This window comes from Biomphalaria glabrata, chromosome 5, assembly GCF_947242115.1.
Source record: "Biomphalaria glabrata chromosome 5, xgBioGlab47.1, whole genome shotgun sequence".
Lineage (NCBI taxonomy): Eukaryota > Metazoa > Mollusca > Gastropoda > Planorbidae > Biomphalaria > Biomphalaria glabrata.
The window spans coordinates 6711111-6726381 of record NC_074715.1 but is presented as its reverse complement, the minus strand read 5'-3'; the positions used below and the strand labels follow the sequence as shown (position 1 = coordinate 6726381).

Below are 15271 nucleotides of genomic sequence, written 5' to 3'. Positions count from 1 at the left end.
CTTAGTTAGACTAGTGACAGTCACTAGTGTACACAGTGTACACCATATTATATTTTATATATAGTCAAGTAATTAAATTTATTATCTAGAATCTATATATTTAATATGTATCTATACTGTTACTATAATACTATATTTTGTAACAATATGTAACATATTATTAAATGTAAGTATATTGTTACGATCTTCTCGATCAGGCCTTCTGTAAACACTGCTGAACACACAGCACATCTAACACAAGAACTTGACAACAAGAGTTTCCAGTAACAATGTGGCGGTTTAATGACAAATATATCAACAGCCAATAAAACACTATTGGCTACACTAATTTCAAAATACAATAGAACTGCCTACTAAACACTACAAATCTCTCTCTGTCTACTTCTAGACTCGTACAGCTACATTTGTACCACACCGTCCTTACTGCCCTGCTGTCCTTGATTCAACTGTCCTTTTTTACACAGTCCCTCGTCCGTGAAGGATTTTGATCACATGACCATTACACAGGTCATATTTGCGTATAATAGCAGTACTGTCCATTGTCCATCGCCAGCCGTTGACCTGAGTTCACGTGTGTCAACTGAACCTACAGTTAACCCTATTGCGCCGCCAATATGGTTATAACAATATTTTTTATTATAATCTAGATCTACACAATTAGATCTAGATGTTATCCAATGTTTGTTTTAAATGTTCGGATGTTCCTTCAGAGTTGAAGATAATTTACTTCCTAGTCCAATCCTCTTGCAGGACGATCAAGGATGGGAACGGGCAAGGTTTGAACCCGGGACCATCAAAAAGGCAGAACGACAGTCCAGTGCGCAAACTGCACAACCAGGCAGCCATCTCCTTGACAAATTATAAACAAAGTTAAAAAACAAAGTTAAAAGTCTAGATTCTAGATTAATCTAGATCTAATCTAGATTTTTATTAAAAATATTCAAATAATTGATATATCTAGATCTAGTCTCTAGAGCTATAAGAATTATAGCTAGGACTCTAGGTCTAGATCTAGAATCTAGATAAAAAATTAATTAGACCTAGTACTAGTGTAAGTCTATTTATAATTTATCTTAAGACTCAAGTTATATATTGTTAACATCTTCTCTATTAGGTCTTCTGTAAACACTGCTCAACACAACACATATAACACAAGAACTTGACAACATGAGTTCCAAAATAGTGTGGTAGTTTAATAACTAAATACATCAACAGCCAATACTACACAATTATTTACACTAACTACAAATGCTTTGATGTACACAACAGAACTGCTATATCAACCTCTTCTAGTCTCTCTGGACACCAAGGCTTTCAATCACATGACCATAACATCATGGGTCATATTTGCTTGTACTAGCAGTACTGTCCCTTGTCCATTGTCAGACGCTGACCTGTGTGATTTGCCTGAGTCGTGTGTATCAGTAGTTCGCACACAAATTAACCCTATCGCTCCTCCACTAGAGTTCAGCAATTCATTGGCCTCCTTCAGTCGTAGGACGACTGTGATTCATCTCAGAGCACACTTCCTCATGTGGCTGTGGAGCTCTATTTTGGAGAGACACTCTTGTCCACAGATAGCGCAGGTTAAGGTGGCTTTTGCTTCGGAGCTGGCCGTTTTTCGGATTGTACATTTTCTTCCTGAGCTGAAACCCATGTACTTTCACTGTCCATAGCTTTTTTGGTCACTGTCTCTCTCCATCTGTTGCTGTCCCAATTGTCAGTATTGATGTTCACTGATTTGAGGTCACGTTTTATTACATCTATGTAACGGAGGTGGGGGCGACCAGTTTTTTTTTTACCGTAGAGGATGACTTTCGGGATGCGCTTGTTCTCCATCCGGCGAACATGTCCAAGCCAGTGCAAACAGCATTGTCTGAGGGCTGTAAAGATGCTGGTAATACTGATCGCGCAAGGATCTCAGTATTGCACACTTTTTCTTTCCATGTGACATTCAAGATCCTACGGAGACATCTCAAATGGAATGAGTTCAGTTTTCTCTCTTGCTTTGCGTAGGTGGTCCATGATTCACTGCCATACAGCAGTGTACTCATAACGCATGCCTTGTAGACTTCCATTTTGGTCATCGTAGTTAGCTTATGGTTTTCCCAAACTCTTGGCCTGAGTCTAGCGAAGGTCGAGGCAGCCTTCCCTATGCGTTTTTTTATCTCCTCTTCTAGAGACAGGTCATCCGTAATTGTGGATCCCAGATAGCAGAATTCGTTTACGGCGTCCAGCTTGTTACCGTCAATGAGGATGGAGGGTGGTGCTGTAGCAGGTGGTCCCATAACATTTGTTTTCTTCGTGCTAATAGTCAAGCCATATTCTTTACAGGCCTTAGAGAAGCGGGTAATTAGTGACTGAAGTTCCTCTTGCGTGTGTGCCACTACCCCTGCGTCATCCGCGAATAGCATATCTCTTAGGAGGGTGGCTCTGATTTTAGTTTTGGCCCTCAGTCTGGCAATATTTAGGAGTTTGCCATCAAATCTGGAATGGAGATAGATGCCTTCGGTGGATTTGTCAAACGTGTTGTGGATTAGCAGTGAAAATAGTATTCCAAAGAGGGTTGGGGCCAGGACACATCCTTGTTTAACTCCGCTATTTATACTGAAACTTTCAGAGCTGGCACCGTTGAATTGCACTGTACCCATCATATTTTGGTGGAAAGATATGATAACATTTAGTAGCTTGGGTGGACAGCCTATTATCTGTAAAATTTTAAAGAGGCCATCTCTGCTAAATAGATCGAAGGCCTTTGTCAGGTCAATAAACGCAATGTACAAAGGCATCCTTTGTTCTCTGCACTTTTCCTGGAGTTGGCGGATGGAGAAAATCATGTCAATTGTGGATCTCCCTGAGCGAAAGCCGCATTATGATTCTGGATAGACCCGATAAGAGATATATATATATCAAATATAGTTAGATTTAGTTCTAGTTGCAGATTACAGATCTACATTGTTAACTTTAAATTTAAAACATTATTGACTAGTAAATTCTATATAAATTTAGATTATATTTTTATGCATTTTGTTATTGAATTAGGCTATTTAAACATATAAAAGTCAAGATGGACATATCTATTAAGAAAGAAGGATTGAAGGAAGAAAAAGAAGAAACTCCTGTTAAGTCAAACAAAAAGTCAACAGCCATTACAGTTGCACAAATTCAGGAAGACATTATCACTGAGGTTAGTTTATTTCTAGATCAGCCATTCTCATGCTACATTTTCAGAATGACTTTGTTTTTTGTTTTTTCTAGATCAGCCACTCTAAATGAGGCTACTTGTTTAAATTGATAAGCAATGTGATTCACACACACACACACATAAAAACACAGTTAAAAAAAAATTAAAATAATTTTAGCTAGATCTATCACTCAATTGAAGCTTTTTTTTAAATTTAAAATCTCTGCCTTGTTCAATAAAATTTTCTTCTGCGTTAATAAACTTCATTGTCTGTTAAGACATTTTCTAGACTTCAGATAATTTGCCTTATAAGTGCCTTTACATTATTTTGATCAATATTTAAATGTTTTGCCATTTTATTCTCAGCTTGCATTAAACAATTGGAGCCAGGAAGCTAAAAACAAGGGCATAGGGTTTAAGCCTCAGGTAAATTTGCAATGCAGAGTTAAAATTGACTAGAATTTTAGTAACTTCTAAAAATATTTTATTTATATTATATTGCCAAAACATTTTATTATAAAACTGAAATAGCTTAACAACTACTAGATAAACATATAGGCTAATGGCTTTTTATTAAGGTATCAAATTGCAAAAAATATTCTTAACATCTTAACATTCCATGCACAGAAATATTGATAAAACATACATTGTTATTTCAAGTAGGAACATATTTTCTAAATTTTTGTGTAAATGTATAAAAGGTAAAAGATTTCTGTGCATATGTAAGTATTTAATAATTTGTCAAATAAATCTACTGATTTATTGTTTTCACGCTTTTAACAAATTCAAATAACATTCAATATAACAATGAATTGCACATTAAGAATAATTCATTCAAGTCATTATAGTTGTTACTTCTAATCTATTACATCTCTAAATATTACATTTTCTCATTTTCCTTTTTCAGATAGTCCATGAGATCTACCATAAAGAATGTATCGGATCCAAGTAAGATGGAGTCTGTTTAATTTTGGGAACCTTTTTTATGTTTTTTAATTACAAAGCTTATATCAACTCTCTTTCTGCCTGTTTGTCTCTATGCAGACCTGCCTACCGTTACGCAAAATGCGTAGTCGTTACGCAAAATCTCCCAGAAATGACCGCCAGTACGCAAATACGCATTTAACCCGTCGTGTTACGCATTTCGTATCCTTTGTTTTTTCCCCTCTCTTGACTAGGTTACGAGCAGTCACGGGGGTCACGCTAAGCCGTCCTGTTGGAGGGGGGGGGACAGAAAAGGTGGGGGAACACATTGTGTCTAGATCTATACGTTGATTGGTTCTTAAAAGCAATTAGATTTAGTCTAGAAATGAAGAACGTGAGAGTGAGGGAGTGGCGGGTTGGTACCGTCAGTTAGCTGATACACCAACGTGACTTTTTTTTTTTTGTAAGTTCATTAGTAAAAATTAATTATGTTGAATCCCTGATTCCTGTATTCATTTGTATAGAAAAAAATATCAAAGTGCTATCGATTCAAAACACATTGAGTGACATTGTAGATATCCAGTATAGATCTAGAATCTAGATAACTTGTTATACAGAAATAGATCTTGCTAGAGTCTAGCTAGTCATTACGTTATGTCATGATTCTCTACATTACTCTACAATCTAGATCTAGATCCAATTTAGTTGTAGTATGATTTAGATTGACTAGATCTAGATCGATAACATCTACTACCATCTAGTCTAGATCTAGACTAGATTCTTAGTATAGAATAGATCAAGGATGAAGGTAGGCCTACGAAAGTTTGGAGTAGACCTACATTTGTAGCGGATCCACGGCATCAGTAACACTCTTGAGCCCAGATCTAGAGTTGATTATATTCATTATATAGACATAGATCTAGTCTAGATATCATCTCTATTGTCGTATTGATCTAGATTTAGATTGCAGATCTAATCGTGACATCTAGATCTAATTTTGTATATATATATATATATATATATATATGTATATATATATATATATATATGACAAAATAGTGGATCGCGTATGTCACCGTAAGTGTTACGCATTCTGGTGCCAAAATACGCATTTTGACCATCAGCGATACGCATTGGGACTTTTTTTGGTAGGCAGGTCTGCTATGTCTGGTAAAAAGTGTGTACACGTTATTTCTCCCAAATCCATTCTCGCACTAAGTGGAAACTTCGCACAATTATTCATTGACATAGGCAACACATGAATCAGATAAAAAAAAAAGTAATCAATTAGATGATTAATTACTGGTAATTAATTATTTTGTTACATAGCAACAAGGGAAACCAATACTTCAGTACTCACAGATTATAGATAAATTTGTTGGGTTTAGTCCCCTTAAAGATTGTTAACACTATTTCTCCTTCACGCATTCTCCAATAAAGTTGATATTTATTTGATTTATTTATTGTACCTTACAAAACATGAATCAATAAACAAAAATACTCAATTAATAATTTTGCTTGATATCAAGTAAGGGAAAAAAACGTGTACATTATTGGTAGATATAATTTTAAGGAGAGAGTTCTTCCCCTTTAGATAAGTTTTTTTTTTTTTTTTTTAAAGGATTTTTTTTATTTTGCTTCTTTCAGTATACTGTATGTAACTATTTGTGTAGAACTTCACATCTTCAATAATTAGACAAGACAAAAGTTAAAGAGTTGATATATCCATAGCTAGCTTTAGAAATAGTAGAAATATTAGTAACTGTTCTAGGAAAGAACCTTGATAGACAAGTAAAAAGGCTAAAGATAAAAAACGTATAAAGAAATTGAAAAATATCTTGTAAAAAGTACTGGTATATATATATACTGGTATATATGATATACTTGATCTCATTATTAAGAAACAAAAATCACTTACTGGTTTATTTTCTTACCAGTTTTACAACAAAAAGAATCATGATGCTGGAATTCAGTCGGTATTTGGAGAACTATCTATGGCCCAATTACAAAAAAGGACAGGTAAAAAAAAATTAACTATTTACAATGTTGCATGTTACTTTATTTTCGCACATATAACCTGCACATGCATATACCCCACACAAATTACAAACTAAGTTAAAACAAAATTGTACAACCTGCACCCTGCACATATACCCCGCATTTGCAAAGCATTGCTCATCAGAGGTTTGTCCCTCAAAATGCAATCATGCTCCTCTTGTTCGAACAAGTGATACATAGAGTGCAATTCATGGGTGAAATACAAGCCTATTGTCATATCTGTAAAAATGTTTGTAAAATGTTTTACATTTTTCGGATGTTCCTTAAGAGTTGAAGATAGTTTACTTCCTAGTCCAAACCTCCCACAGGACGACGGGGGATGGGAGCGGGCAGGATTTGAACCCTCAACCATCGATAAATCCGAACGACAGTCCAGCGCGCAAACCGCACGACCAGGCAGCCATCCTGTAATATAGTATCTGAGGTATAAAAACCCATCGGTATGTCCATAGTTTCCATTATGCTATGTTTATGAGTAAAATAAATTTTGTAAACCCTGCACCTTGATATACCTTGGACATCGGCCATTCATTAAACTTTTCTTTAAAAAGTTGTTTGATTTGTTGATTTGAGGCACATCGGCACAATTTAGGCCATGTCGTGCCTGCAGTCCCTTAAGGACTACTCTCTCTCTAAACAACAAGGGCCAGATTCTATACAGTCATATAATTAAAATTAAGGTCTATTCACAGTTAAAATAGTAAAGGTAGTAAAAATTTAAATATTTGGTAAAAATCTAATGTAAATAGTGCATGTTCACAAATTCAGAAATCAGATCTTCGTAGATAGCCCCACTTCCCGAATAAAGCCCAGTACCTTCCCAGGGTCGACATTATTAAATAGTGTTTTTAGATTAGTGGCTCTAAAATGTTTCGCCCTGACATCCTGGTATCTGGGGCAATCAACGAGGATATGTTCCACGGTGAGGCGAGAGTCACAGTACTCGCAAAGTGGGGGCTCCTCTCTCTTCAGTACAAAAGAGTGCGTGATGTAGGTGTGGCCAATCCTAAGTCTGGACATGGTCGTGCTACCACGCCTTGTCAGACCCTTAGATGTGGGCCGCCACCTGACATCCGCCACAATCTGCCTGAGTTTACTGTGAGTCTCAGCCTCCCATCGGTTCTGCCACTCTCGATAGGTGGCAGAGGCAATACTTTGTCTCAGGTCCGAGTAGGGAATTTGGGTTCCTGACACCGCATGATTTAGGGCTCTCTTTGCTTCTCTGTCTGCGGCTTCGTTTCCCTCAATGCCAACATGGGAGGGGACCCAGATGAAGGTGACATCCCTACGGTCGGCTGTTATTAGGTCCAACAGCTTCAGGCTCTTATGTACCAATGGGATGTCAGTCTTCATCCGCCCCAAAGCTTGCAATGCAGATTTGGAGTCGGAGCAGATTATAAATTTACTCCTTTCTGATGCTTTTACGCCCATAAGTGCAAGCAATATTGCGTGCAATTCGGCCGTAAAGATGGAGCAGCCATCGGGGAGTCTACGGGAGATTGTTTTGTTCCGAAAGGAGCAGGCACATGCGACCTTTCCCTCCATTTTGGATCCGTCTGTGTAGATGGTGCCACAATCTCCGTAGCTCTCCTGCAGTTCCCTAAAGTGGACTTGTAGTATGCTTGGGTCTGTATTTTCTTTTTTGAAATTAAGGAGGGATAAATTTAATTTAGGTTTATTCATTAGCCAAGGAGGATTCTGAGGGGTTTCTATTTTAGAGATTTGGTCAATGGGTGGGGTTAAATTTTGGATGGGTTCTCTCATTCGAAGGCCCAACGGCTGTATGACGTTAGGCCTTCGATTGTATAATTCTACCTCTGTGGGGTTAAATATGGAGTCAAAAGCAGGGTTTGTGGGGTTGGATTTTAGCTTGACTATATACTGCATTGCAAGCTTTTTCATTCTTATATCTATGGGGAGTTCTCCAGCCTCCACATGGAGACTTGGGATAGGTGATGTACGAAACGCGCCGAGACAGAGACGCAGGGCAGCATTTTGTATTGGTTCCAGTATTTTTAGGTACGACTTCCTTGCTGCTCCATATATTATGGATCCGTAGTCTAGCTTGGATCGAATTAGACTCCGATAGAGCAGCAGCAAGGTATCTCTGTCAGCTCCCCAGTCCGTATGGCTGAGTACTCTTAGTATGTTTAATGACTTTTGGCATTTCTTCTTAAGTTCCTTAATGTGGGGGAGAAAATTAAATTTGGAATCTAAGGTGAGGCCTAAAAATTTTGTAGTTTTCACGACAGGGATCTTCTTTTTGTGTATAAATAGTTCAGGGTCTGGGTGGAGCCCCCTTAGATTACAAAAATGCATACTAACTGTTTTGGAGTCAGAGAATTTGAAACCATTATAGTTTGCCCAACCCTGAATTTTGTTTAAACATAACTGTAATTTCCTTTCTAAGGTGTTCATGTTTTTCCCATAAGTAAGAATGACAAAGTCATCAACATACAAAGAGCACTCTATGCCAGGGGACAGCGCATTTATGATGCTATTTATTTTAATGTTGAACAGGGTGACTGACAGAATGCTGCCCTGGGGTACACCCATTTCCTGGTCATGAGTGTCAGAAGCGGAGTTGCCCACTCGGACCTGAAATTTTCGATCTTTCAGGAATTCCTCCACAAAACGGGGGAGGTGTCCCTTAAGCCCCATAAGTGCCAGGTCACGTAGAATGCCATGTTTCCAGGTTGTGTCATAGGCCTTTTCTATATCGAAGAATACAGCTACTAGATGTTCTCTTCTGAGTAATGCATTTCTAATATAAGCTTCCAGCCTTACCAGGTGGTCAGTTGTTGTCCGCCCCTGCCGGAATCCGCACTGGTAGTTTGAGATCACTTTATTCCTTTCCAGGTACCAGACCAGCCTACTGTTAATCATTCTTTCCATGGTTTTGCAGATGCAGCTTGTTAGTGCTATTGGTCGATAGTTAGCTGGGTCAGAGCCGTCTCTTCCCGGTTTAGGTATCGGTATAACTGTGGCTTTCCTCCAGCTGTTTGGGAAAGCGCCTGTTTGCCACACACAGTTATAGACCCCTAGTAGGACTGCCAATGAGGGTTCGGGAAGGTGCTTGAGGAACTGGTAATGGATTTCGTCTTCTCCAGGCGCTGTGTCATGTGACTTGTCCAGCGATTCCCTCAGTTCCTCAAGCGAGAACGGTTTGTTGTAGTCTTCATTGTTCTCTGACCTGAAATCAATGGGGTGTCTTTCCTCCCTGGTTTTGACTTTTTGGAACTCTGGCGTGTAGTGTGCAGTGGATGATTTTTCTGCTATTGAGGATGCAAGGCAGTCAGCTATTTCTCTGGGGGACGTGACAGTTCGTCCTTGGTTTTTCAAATGCCCTATTGCATTTGATTCTTTCCCTTTGATTCGCCTTACTGCCTTCCAAACCGCTCTAGCAGAAGTTTTGGCATCCAGACTGCAGACAAAACTTCTCCAGGACCGTATGGTTTGTCTAGCCTTTGCTCTAGCTATTCTGAATAGCTTTAGGTTTTCCTGGGAAGGATTCTTTATAAATGCAGCCAGTCGTTTTTTCCTATCACCAATAGCACTTTTGCAAGCTGTATCAAACCATGGTTTGCTAGGCCGTTTTGGATTTGCAGAGGTTAGGGGTACAACTTTCCTGGCTATACTTAGTAGCTTGCTAGCAAAGGTATCAGCTGGGTTCTGTTCATGGAGGATATTTTCTGTGATATCCTCAGAGCATCTTTTTTGGAATTGTTCCCAATCAGCCTTATTCAGTTTCCACCGCTGAGGTCGTCCCAATGAAGGGAGATTGTTAGTAATGATGATTGGGAAGTGATCACTTCCCCGTAGATCATTGCTAACTGACCATTTAAAATCGTCCAGAAGTCCAGGGACGCATACGGTGAGGTCAATGCATGTGAATGATCCAGTTCCTGGGTGCAAGTAGGTCGGTGATGCATCATTAAGTATGCATAAATCATGTTGGAGGAAGATATCCTCCAGCATACGACCTCTTGTGTCGGTATTGTTGGATCCCCACATGGTGTTATGGGCATTGAAATCCCCAAGGATTAAATAAGGCCGGGGGAGTTGTTTCAATAGGTCCTCCATGTCTGTTCAGTTTAATGGAGCGCCTGGTGGTAGATACAGGCTGCAGCAAGTGATAACCTTGTGAAGGGTTATCCTAGCTGCTACGGCCTGTAGTGTGGTCTGTAGTTCTACCCTCTCATGGGGGATGCTATCCTTCACAAGGATACAGACTCCACCTGATGCTCTCTCTGCATCCTCAACATTCTTGGTGTAAGCACGGTAGCTTCGGAAGCTGATGCAATCTTTTAGAAATGTTTCCTGTAAGCAGACAGCTACAGGAGTTTCAGAGTCCATCAGTAGCTGCATTTCCTCGTAATTGGCCTTGAGGCCTCTACAATTCCACTGTACAATTCTGGAATCCATGGCTTATTCTAGATGACTTACTTGGAGCTATTTGGCCTTGGGAGGCCCCCGGAGGGGTTTCCCTTTATTCCAGTGACCTTGGTATTTTTATTCTTGGGTTTGGATGGAGAGGAGGACAACCCCCTTTTGGGGGAAGTCTTTCTCTCTGGAGAGGGGAGATCCCTCTGGTTAGAGCGGAGGTTATTTCCTCCTCTCTCACCTCGGGCATCCTCTCCGCTTTGATTTCTCCCCTTAGGGAGTTGGTCAACCTCTAACTCAGTAGAGGTTGGGGTGTCTGGCTGGGTTCTCTGAGGAGAACCTGTGTCAGACATGATGTCTCCGGGTTCTCCCGGAGTATTGGTTTTGACATGCTGCTCAGTCTCCATGCTCTCATCAGCGAGCACAGAGAACCTGTTCTTTAGCATGACAACAGGGCTTTCTTGTTTCTTCAGAGGTGTGTTCTTTGGCGGTGTTTTCTTCTGAGTTGGGGGAGGAGGAGGGGGTGGTGGGGTCAATGTGTCCGTCTGTGTGGCTATGGATCTTCCTTTCTTAGCAACAGCCTGGGCGTAGGTCTTTGTCAAGCCGAATTGGCCCTTGGGTAGGGCCAGTACAGCGCCGATTTCGCCTGGCTAAAGGTACATCCGTTTCTTGCCTTGTACTCCTGCACGGCAACCTCCTGTTTCCACACAGGGCAGTCCTTGGAGTAGGCTGAGTGGCCAGCTTGACAGTTTGGGCATTTGAACTGGGCTGTGCAGCCCTTGTCCTCATGACCCTCTCCAGCACATCTGGCACACACAGTGTTCCTCTTACAGACTGCCGCGCCGTGTCCATAACCCTGGCACTTGAAGCACCTCATGGGGTTAGGTATGTAGGGCCTCACTGGAACTCGTAGGTATCCTGCCTTCACATACTCTGGCGGTGTCCTAGTTCCGAATGTGAGGATAATAGTGGCGGTTTTGACCTCCTCACCCTCCCTGCGCCTGGTAATGCGCCGGGCATGGGTGACTCCTTCAATGCCCTCCACTATTTCCTTCTCTGAACATTCCAGTAGGTCCCTAGAGCTGATTACACCTCTGCTGGTGTTCAGACTCTTGTGTGGCATGACTTCCACTTGGAGATCACAGAGTCTTCTGCATCTTAAAAGCCCATCAGAGTGTGTCTTGCTGTCTACTTCTACAAGGAGTTCCATTGTTTTGTGTAGCTTAGACACACTCTTGGGCTCTCCCACTACTGACTTGAGTCCCTTATAGATAATAAAAGGGCTCAACTTGGTCAGGCTTTTTCCCTCCTCTGTGCATCTAACCACCAGAAATGATGGCCAGGTGGCACAGCTTTTTGGGACCTCCTCTTTTTTATCGTCAATTCGTCGTTTCTTGCCCAGACATAGGTCTGGGGCAAGTAGTTTTGTGTGTGTTTTTTTGTCCATATATATTTTGGTTAATTCGGCACCTGTGCTCCCCACCCGCCATCGAGTCCAACAAGGGGACGGGCCATTCGGATGTCCAGAATGAGCCCGCCAGGGCTACACAGGTGCTATACTCAGTCAGCTGCTACATCGGACATGTGTCCGATACAGCAGCTCCCTGATTGACCCTCCAGCCACCGCCCTCCAGCATAGGTCGACGACCTATGCTGGTAGCTCGGCATGACCAGCCGGTTGACCCAGAGCGGGCCATCTGGGTCTCAGGTCTAGGGGAACTTGGAGCCAAAGTATTGTGTTGTTGTGGTTTATCCTCAGATAGCCACCACTCAAACACCAGGATCTCTTTATCCCCCCTTACCCGTCGCAGTCCACGGCAAACGGACTGGTCTAGGACATAGTGAGAATTTAAAGTTAAGGAGACAGTGTGATGATCAATGAAGGCAGACTTAGGAAAAGAGGAGGCAGACACAATGATAGAAAAGAAGTAGGGCACTTTTGAGCTCCAAAAGTGCTAAGGAAAGAGGAGCGCAGTTTAACGTCATGTCTCGTGACGATAAAAAGTTGTATAACCCACATATTATCTGCGCAAAAATATGGTAATACTTAGTTAAGAGCTTTAAAAACAGTTCTAAAATAAACAAATGCAATTTTGATAGCAGTGTGTATGAAAAAGACCATGTAGCTCTATCTTTGAAGCAATAACAAAATTACCATAATAATTAGGTCCCCATGGACATCAGTCAATGTCTTACTTATATTATAAGGTGAGTCTCTAGATAAAGGCTGGATGTAAATTCACATGTAATGTTTTAGAGAAACTGTAGTGTGAACATATAGTTTGTATTCTATTGTATAATTTATTTTCTCTTGTAATTTTTTGTTATGTGTAATGCACAATTGAAAGACAAATTTCCTCACGGATAATAAAGAATATTATTATTATTCATTCTGCCTCTCAAGAAATGACAGCAACAATACATGTTGGTCTTTTTAAGATGAAATGATGGCTGAAGTTTTCGTCATTGAAATTTGTTTTGATTTTAGCTGTGCGAGTTGATTAGTGGTCATTACTTCAGTATGATTGCCTCCACAAAGTATTGACTAATTGAAATATTGACAAGGACAAAATAATAGTTCAACTCCCAATTTGTGGCTTTTGAAAACTTCATTAGATACACACAAGGGATTTATCAAAGAAAACATGTGGATGAGCCTTTGTTTCTGAATAACTACTGAGATATATAGTTGGTCCAGAAAAAAAATATTATATGTTCAGATTTAATTAATGAAGAATATATGGTAAATAGGAAGTGATAATTTTTTTCAACATCAATTTGACAATCTTTAACTCTGAAAAAAAAACTATTTAGGTTCATCATCTAACATTTTTTAATCTCCCATCCAGGCAACAAGTCAACATGTTATGTCAATTGCTGCAGTTATTAATGAAAAATTTAGAGAGAGGGTTCCAGCTTGGGAGGTAATTGCTGTTCATACTCTTAAATATGCTTTATTCTTTAAATCTTTCAGTGCTTATTTAATTTGGATGTTGAAAATGATAAATAAATTAGTTTATCTTTTTTAATATAGTTATAAACTTTCCTTGATGACGTGATTTTAAATTGTGAATTTTTAAAGCTAGAAAACAGTTGATTTTGGTCAATCTGACCACATCAGAACACATTTTGGATGATCAAAATATTTGGCTGATCTGATTACACAAACTTTTTCTGTTATAAAACATGATGTGAAATGTCTCTATAACCTAAGTTGTTGAGCTTTTACAAACATGATGCTGTGATGGTATTTTTGCTGTAATTTAATTTTTTTTCAAAACACACATTTTCAATGAAGCTTCATATTTTTATGTCTGTAAGTCCACATTTCTATCATCTATCTCTCTTAGCCAGTTTGATTACTTATGGTTAAAATGCCTTTGAATTAAGCATAGAAAGTAATATAAGAAAATCAAGTACTGTACTTAGCTTAGCACTAATAGGAAAAGGTAAATATCAAATATGTTGTTCAGCATTCAGTAAGTTGATTCTTTTAAATTTAGACTGAACACTTTAAGACCAAATTTATTATCCCAGTAATTAAATTCAAGCCTAGAAGTGATTTTTAGTCATCTAGATTGTGAATCATTGGAAATACATTAATTATAAAAAACAGTTTCCAGTTATGCACCTACACATTTATTGCAAAGCAAAATTTTGGATGGCATAGTACTTACTTATAACAAGTTGCTTCTTACAAATCTTTTATAAATATGAACTTCAAAATTTTATTTATTTCAGGCCTTTAAAGAATCCCCTGAGGAATTTCCTAATTTATTTCGCCATGTCCTTGATCTATGCCTAAGCACATCTAAGTTAACATACAGAGAAACAACTGTATTGCTCATATTTCTCATCCATTGTTTTAATAGTTTGGTAAGTCTACATAGTGCAGACTTAGGAAGTTTAACAAGTAAACATAAGGAAGGCATTTGGAAATTTTACTTAAAGCAGACTTTTTCAATTTATTATATAGGAAGTTGATTTAATAAGAGAAAGAGTTCAAAAGCTGGTATCACTTCCAATCTGGATGAATCTTCTGCCAGTAAGTTACTCTTGTGTTGTTCTATTCTTTTAATATCATATTTAATGTAAACACCATTTAATTGTCAACTTAATTTTTTTTAAGGGAAGAAGAGAAACTTTGTTTAAATCTAATCCTAAATACAAGAAGTTTTACAATGCCATCAAAAAGAGAGATGCTAAATTAGACTCGGAAGAGATGGAGACTGTCCAGTTTGAAAGGAATTTTCTAGCAAGATTGATTGAGAATTTCTTTTTTATCTTGGATTCCATTACTTTCAAAGGTACAGTAGCTAAGTATGATTTAAGTCTTGTTTAACATATGTACAACATTTAACAAGTTATATGTGCATGGGAATTCATGTATTACTGCATTTGAAGTTTTGCTTACTTCTGACCTAAAGTATTTGTTGTCAGTCTTTTAAACCTAGTAGTTCAATAAATGAAAGAAACATAAATATTCTCAACCTTTCCATCAGGAACTGTTGACCAAAACAAAGTCAATTATTGTGAAAGGTTTCTAGAACTTCTCATTGACATTGAAGCTCAACTGCCAACTCGTCGCTTTGTCAATGCTTTGATAGATGACAGACATGTTGTAGTTCGCTGCAAGTTGTCACAGTTAATTCATAGGCCGGAAGGAAAGCTTTTTGGTCAGGTGTGTTGTTTGTTTTTTTTAATTGCTTCTGTCTGATGATT

At 38.9% G+C, this 15271-nt stretch overlaps 1 protein-coding gene across 2 annotated transcripts in view; it reads left to right on the top strand.

Moving 5' to 3' along the window:
* LOC106055493 (RNA helicase aquarius-like) overlaps positions 1 to 15271 on the top strand; it is a 39724-nt gene that overhangs the window by 7347 nt on the left and 17106 nt on the right. For both annotated transcript variants that reach the window (XM_056028481.1, XM_056028480.1), the window contains exons 2-10: positions 3043 to 3187; positions 3551 to 3610; positions 4092 to 4132; positions 6046 to 6127; positions 13399 to 13473; positions 14291 to 14425; positions 14526 to 14594; positions 14679 to 14856; positions 15052 to 15230. In XM_056028481.1, the coding sequence (XP_055884456.1) occupies positions 3068 to 3187; positions 3551 to 3610; positions 4092 to 4132; positions 6046 to 6127; positions 13399 to 13473; positions 14291 to 14425; positions 14526 to 14594; positions 14679 to 14856; positions 15052 to 15230 (939 nt within the window). In that variant the 5' untranslated portion in view covers positions 3043 to 3067. The remainder of the gene's footprint in view (positions 1 to 3042; positions 3188 to 3550; positions 3611 to 4091; positions 4133 to 6045; positions 6128 to 13398; positions 13474 to 14290; positions 14426 to 14525; positions 14595 to 14678; positions 14857 to 15051; positions 15231 to 15271) is intronic.